This window comes from Notolabrus celidotus, chromosome 17 (assembly GCF_009762535.1).
Source record: "Notolabrus celidotus isolate fNotCel1 chromosome 17, fNotCel1.pri, whole genome shotgun sequence".
NCBI lineage: Eukaryota > Metazoa > Chordata > Actinopteri > Labriformes > Labridae > Notolabrus > Notolabrus celidotus.
The window spans coordinates 562751-569501 of record NC_048288.1 but is presented as its reverse complement, the minus strand read 5'-3'; the positions used below and the strand labels follow the sequence as shown (position 1 = coordinate 569501).

The 6751-nt window shown below is 40.9% G+C and overlaps 1 protein-coding gene across 1 annotated transcript; it reads right to left on the bottom strand.

The window, feature by feature from the left end:
• Positions 1–871: 871 nt before the first annotated feature.
• On the bottom strand, positions 872–2495 carry mos (v-mos Moloney murine sarcoma viral oncogene homolog). The gene has a single exon (XM_034706521.1). It carries the CDS (start codon positions 2396–2398, stop codon positions 1373–1375), a length of 1026 nt encoding a protein of 341 aa, XP_034562412.1. The 5' UTR covers positions 2399–2495; the 3' UTR covers positions 872–1372.
• Between the last annotated feature and the right edge of the window lie 4256 nt (positions 2496–6751).

The following is a 6751-nucleotide window of genomic DNA, read 5'->3' as shown; positions in this document are numbered from 1 at the left end:
ACATCATGGAACCACAGTACTCTATCAATCAATCTTTATTTGTATAGCTCAAAATCACAACCAACGTTATCTCAAGACTCTTTTACAAACAGAGCAGGTCTAGACCACTCTATGTCAAATTATGAACAGAGACCCAACACCAAGACAGGATAAGACTCAGTCTGACCCCACCTTAATCCACCATGAGCATTGCACCTCACAGTATTTAGCTAGTTACAGCAGAGAGGACAAACTTCCTTTAACAGGCAGAAACCTCGAGCAGAACCAGACTCATGTTAGACAGACATCTGCTGAGACTGAGTTGGGTCTGGAAAGAGGGATAGAGGAGATTAAGAGAGAGAGGGAGCGGTGATCGTGATGAGACGAGTAGTAGAAGCTGTTGCCGCTGGAGTCCAGCACGGGAGTCCACAGCAGGAGGACGTCTACGGCAGCTCAGAGAAACCTACGAGACAAGGGAGCTCAGGGACTCCAGAAAGGTCTATGGTTAGTAACTTTAACGGGACAGGGAGAGTTAAAGTAAGTGATGAGGGGGTTGGGGGGAAGGGGTGAGATAATAATTTATCAGTAATTTGGGGTTCTTGTCTGAGGACATGAGGACATGTGGACTGCAGCAGTCAGAGAAATGTTTTGAGGTGTTTCTCTTACAGAAGGGGATAACTGAAAAAAACAACATTTTGGAGGGCAGACGAGTATAAAAAAATGTTTTTGTGTTTTCAATTTTGCCAGGTTTTTTTCTTGTTTTTGGAGGGGCATTTTTTTCCAGTGTGGGAGGAAAACCGACTTTAACTGTGAGTAAAATGCATGTTTATCATGTGCTGCTCTTTCTTTATGAATTACTGTCAACATGAAGTGAGGACCAGCAAAACACATCTTAAATAAAAACATATTTTAATGAATATCCGTCACACTTAAATCTCAGACAATTAAAACGAACACAAAACATGTCATTCAGTCAAAGAACACGTTTGGAACAAAGTCCGAACTCTCAGAGTGAACTCTGGGAGTCGACATAAAAACTGTTTTCTTATATTTAAAAACTTTTGGAAGACTTCTGAGAGGATGAAGCATGCTTTAGTGAAACAAAGAGACTCCTTCACTCTGCTTAAAAACATGTAGCCTCTTTAAAGAGGCACTTCAATACAAACAGGCAACAGGTGCGTTTATTTCAGACTGTTTTAAACTTCAGTGCATCCATCAGGCTGAGCGAGGACTTTAAAACCGTGTCCAAACATCCGACCACAATCACTGATCTGTCGTGGGTTTATCATTCCGAGGAGCAAACAGGATCCTGATGAACCCTGCATCAAACAGCTGATTCGAGCTGACAGCAGGAGACACTTTGGTCTACTGAGATGGTCCAAACATGGTTTCATTACTGGGACATGTCAGATAGAGTCAGCTGCTCCATGAGAGGCAGCAGCTCCTGAGCAGTGGGTCTCTGGCTGTCATCTGCGCTCCAGCACCGGCTCAGGAGAGCCTCACACCGCCCCCCCAGCTCTGACCCAAACACCGGGTGGGAGTGAACAGACGGCCTCAGGTCCTGCGCCACCACCGCGTAGAGCACGTGCTGCCTCTCCCCGGTGTAGGGCGGCTCTCTGGTCATCATCTGCCACAGAGTGATCCCGAAAGAGAAGATATCTGCTTTCAGAGACACCCCCTCTCCCCTCAGCAGCTCCGGGGCTCGGTGTGTGTACGTACCGCCTATGTGGCTCAGATGGGGGCTGATGGAACTGACTTCACATCCTCGCTCCAGTTTCAAAGAGCATCCGAAATCTGCTATCTTGCAGACGTCTTCGTCAGAGACTAAGATGTTGGCTGGTTTAATGTCCAGGTGCGCGACTCTGTGAGAGTGAAGGAACCGCAGGCCGTGCACAATGTCCACGGAGTACCTGAGCCACCGGTCCGGTTCCAGCGGCTCAGGACATCCATAAATAATCTGTTCGAGGTTTTTCCTCCCCACAAACTCCATCAGCACCGTCCCAATGCTGCTGTCGTCTCCGAAGCCCTCAGGTACGCAGGTGGTCGCAGCGATGACGCGCACGATGTTTCTGTGACGCAGGTGTGCTGCGTTCAGCTCGGCCCAGAAGCTCTGCCGGGACGCCAGCTTGTTCTTCGTGCACTTCTTCACCTTCTTCAGGGCCACAGTCTGTCCGAGGTACTCCGCGCTGTACACAGAGCCGAACCCTCCGGCTCCTACAGGCTGCTCAGAGCGCAGCTCCTTCCAGTGAATCACGGAGGACCAGAGCCGGGTAGTGGTTGCTCCGTGGAGCCGCTGAGCGGGGACTTGTAATGTGGACCCGTGGGAGTGTTTGCTGAGTGGACTGCTGCAGATCCCGATATCTAGAGAGAGGTAGAAGTCTTTCGGCAGTAGACGGGTCACGGGTATCGGAGAAGGCATTGTGCGCGTGTCACTTCCACGCACTGTATCAAGCCTGCTGTCCACTGAACTACATCCTCACAGCTTCACTGACTTTACGCACAGTCTAACTCGCACATATAGAAACACACACACTCACACTCTGCTGCTCACACCGCCACTCAGTGTGTGGAGTGTGTAATGCTCTCTGGTGTGGGTCAGTGAGTTCATCCCATAGACTGTTGAACTCAGTTTACAGTAGAGGAGGTGGAAGTGAAATGAGACCGTCCACGTGCTCAGGAGCAAACACAAATATTATTTTTATGAAAGGAAGAGAAAAACAGCAATGTGACTAAGTCCACTACCCCCCACCCTCCCTGTGTCTCTTAAGGAACCAGCTCTGCATGAACTGGATAATAATGCTAATGAGCTGGTTGACAATATAATCTACAGCAGGGGTTCTCAATGTGTGGGTCGGGACCCCCTGGGGGGTCGCGAGACACAAATTGGGGGTCGTGAGATGACTTCCATAAATTTTTTTTTTTTTAAAGTTCTCTAAAGATAGTACATTTTACCCATTAAAGTAAAAAATAGTAGCTAACCTTGAAGTAAAACCTTGAAAATAGAAAATGTAGAGACAAATTATTTGTGTTTTCAAGCATACCTGGCCAATAAAGCTGATTCTGATTCTGATTCATTCATAACTCACAGGAAACACAGACACATGCTCATATAGGTAGGGTCATTTTCTGCAGACCAGCTAAATGAAGCCACATTAAATCACTCTGAGGGACAGTAGGGGTCGCAAGTCTTTGGCACCTATATTTGTGGGTTGTGGGCTGAAAAGTTTGGGAACCCCTGCCGTAATGCATCCCTCTACGAGCATCCGGTTGTGGCTGGCTGTCTACCTACCTTGTGTCTGTTGTATCATAGTAATGTTCTTCTGTTTTTGACCTGTGAAGGATGAACCTGTGAATGTATGTCCATTTTTCCAGAGTAGCTCATTTCTTGTGATTTCGTTCTTCTCTGCCACATGTTAGTTCACCTGACCATCAAGAGGTAGACGTCGGCCAATCAGCTTGCAGTCATAAGGTTGTTAAAAAGCATTGTTTCACTCCCTGACACGATGTGAAATGTAGTCACAGACTGCTCACCAAAAGGACTCAAGTTAAAGTGAAATAAGTGGTTAAAACACTCATCCAAAGTAAAAGTACAGTTACAGTAGATGTGGTTACTTTTCACCCCCTATTTATAAAACCTTTCTTAAAGAACAACTGAAAGTACAACAGATTGTCTTTCACCAAAGATTATACTGCTCAGTTAAAGATACCTAATGAAATATTTCTTTCTTTGTAATGACGTCCGGGTGACCTGTTTTTAATTGTGGAGTTAAAAACATGTAATGAGTAGTTTCTAAAAATAGCAACAGGTAGTATTGCTAAAAAAGTATGTGGATATATGACCTTGACATTTTCTTAATACTCACTCTTTTTATAATAATAATAATAATTGATAGGATTTGTATAGCGCTTTTCATGGTACTCAAAGTCGCTTTACAGAAAAATAAAAATCAAGCACATCAATTATTTGTTATACTTTACCACCCTGCTGGCCCATACTCTGAATTTGTATCTGAATTTTCAGAGTTTTTATGTCATTTAGTCCTCAGCTCAGATAGAATAGTCATTGTAGGTGACTTTAATATTCATGTAGACCTTGATAATGACAGCCTTAGCATTATTTTGATGTCCCTTCTGGACTCAATTGGCTTTGCACATGTCTATCTATCTATGTTCTCCTCCTTACAGTGCAGTACTTCCCCCTGCGTACGCAGCATTAGACGCACAGTAAGCAGCCTTCTCAGTGAATCCCTCCATATTTTTAACACACACAGACAGAAGATCAAACCAAAGTACAGCACATCACACATTTAAGGAACGAGCAGTCAGACAGGACATTGAATCCTTCTTGTATGTTTATTGAACTTTCATTACATTGTGTAAAAACACTGGAGTTAACGACTGCAGCTCGTCTCTCTCATAGCAGCAAGGTATGTAAATCATATCAGGTAATAATTCTGCCAGACAATAAATAATCTGCCTCTTTGGATGATGATGTCAATGTTTAAAAAAAACTGATAAAGGCTGCAGCATTCATTTTCATTTTACACAACCAATAAACAAAGTATATTATATATGTGTATATATATATATATATATATATATATATATATATATGTACATTTATATGTATATATATATATACACACATATATATATATATATATACACACGCATATATATGTACATATATATACATATAAATATACATATATATATATACACACATATAAATGTACATATATATGTACATACACTACCAGTCAAAAGTTTGGAAACACCTTCTCATTGAAGGGTTTGTATTTATTGTAATGATTGTAAACACTGTAGATTAATACTGAAGACATCCAAACTATGAAAGAACATATATGAAATTATTGAATGAACCAAAAAGTGTTAAACAAAGCAGAATCTGTTTTATATTTTGGATTCTGTAAAGTAGCCCACTTTTTCCTTCATGACAGCTTTGCACACTCTTGGTATTCTCTCAGTCTGCTTCATGAAGTGGTCTCCTGGAATGGTTTCTAATGAACATGAGCCTTGTCAAGAGTTCATTTGTAGAGTGACTTGCCTTCTTAATGTGTTCCATCCGTTGTGTTGTTCAGAGGTAGGGTTAGTACACAATGGATAGCCCTATTTGACTACTGTTGTAATCCAGATTATGGCAAAACCAGATTATTTCATAGTTTTGATGTCTTCAGTATTAATCTACAATGTGGAAAATAGTTTAAATAAATATGAACCATTGAATGAGAATGTGTGTCCAAAATTTTGACTGGTAGTGTACATATAAGTATATATATATATATACATACATACATACATATATATACATGTTTATTTGAATTACTTTGCCTATATTCAACAAATACGCCAGTAGTTTGTAAAATAGATTTGAAGTAAAATATTGAGGATTAGCAATGAGTACATCATTGTAACAGAATAGCATTGTTGAAATGCAACAAAAAACAAAACCAACATGGCTGGAATGCAGTTTGTCTCTGAACTTCCTCAGCTCATTCTGAATGGCGTCACCCAGAGTCCTGTTTTTCAGCGTCTCCACCTCTGCTGAGTAACTTTACTCAGAGCTATCTCCCACAATGATTTAGTTTCCCAATATCACAACACACAGGAGGGATGGGTGGGGTACGTGATGTTACAGGCACATCTGTAAAAAGACTACGAAAGGTCACAGTACAATAAAAATATATGTAGCTATATAGCACAACCAGGCACACACAGGCCAACAGTTCAGCTAAAATGATACTTTTTACAAACCATACATTTAAGAACTAGAAAAGAGGTCTGTAGCACCTTAAGGAGCTTTAGAAGTAGGTTAGCAGCTTGATCCAATACCAAAATATATTGCAGTATTGCAGTGTTTCTTACATACACATTCAATAAAGTTCACTGGTACCACTGAAGCTTATAAAGAAGTTTGACATGAATTGCTAAATGTCTGTGCCTCTCACTGACGAGCATCTCAGGGTATCTGGGAGACATTCCCCGTGTCCTTCTCCAGGATTACTTTCAGAATCATTTATTGAACTTGATTTCAAATCTGGATTCCCTCCCCCAAAACATAGATTTAGTTTTCCAGGTTTTATCTGTTTGTGTTTTTGATTCCCCTCACATCAAGTTCCTGGATTAGTCACAGCTATAGTGCTGATTGTAAAATGTTTGGAAAAACTGAATTCTTTTGAAAATGTGACTGAGGTCAGCAGATGATCCATGACCCGAGTGACGACTGAACTTCTGTCGTGTCATCAAATAATGGTAACACAGCATATAGAAGAGTCTATAGAAGTGTCAGTGTCACTTGAATACTCTTACAAACTAGGTTTAAAACAAATCCGTGTTTGAGGTGTATTACTTTGTTAAAGGACCCCTCAATGAGACACACAGAACACTTGTGCAAGTAAAGCAAAAAATGACACTTTGATAGGAAAAACTGTCAAAATTGTACCTGTAAAAATAAAACATTTATATTGTATTTACATGTTATTGTTCTCTAAGAAGAGCTAAATATATCATCTATACATTTGTAATAGAAGTTTTAAACGAAAGGTACTGGAGGAAATAAAGGCATTCAATTTACAAAAAAAGTGCTATGATTACAAAAAATAGCGGCTTGTTAACACCTTTGTAAAAACAACAAACCTTCAAAAGATGAAAATAGCAAACTTCCATAAATGCTTTGAAACATTATGCACTCAGCTCTATTTTTCACACAGCCTAGAGCAATATTATTACCATTCATGACTCATCCTGTCAC

Bases quoted from the DNA above. Each gene is read 5' to 3' on its own strand.
- mos (XM_034706521.1), bottom strand. From the start codon at position 2,398: ATGCCTTCTCCGATACCCGTGACCCGTCTACTGCCGAAAGACTTCTAC.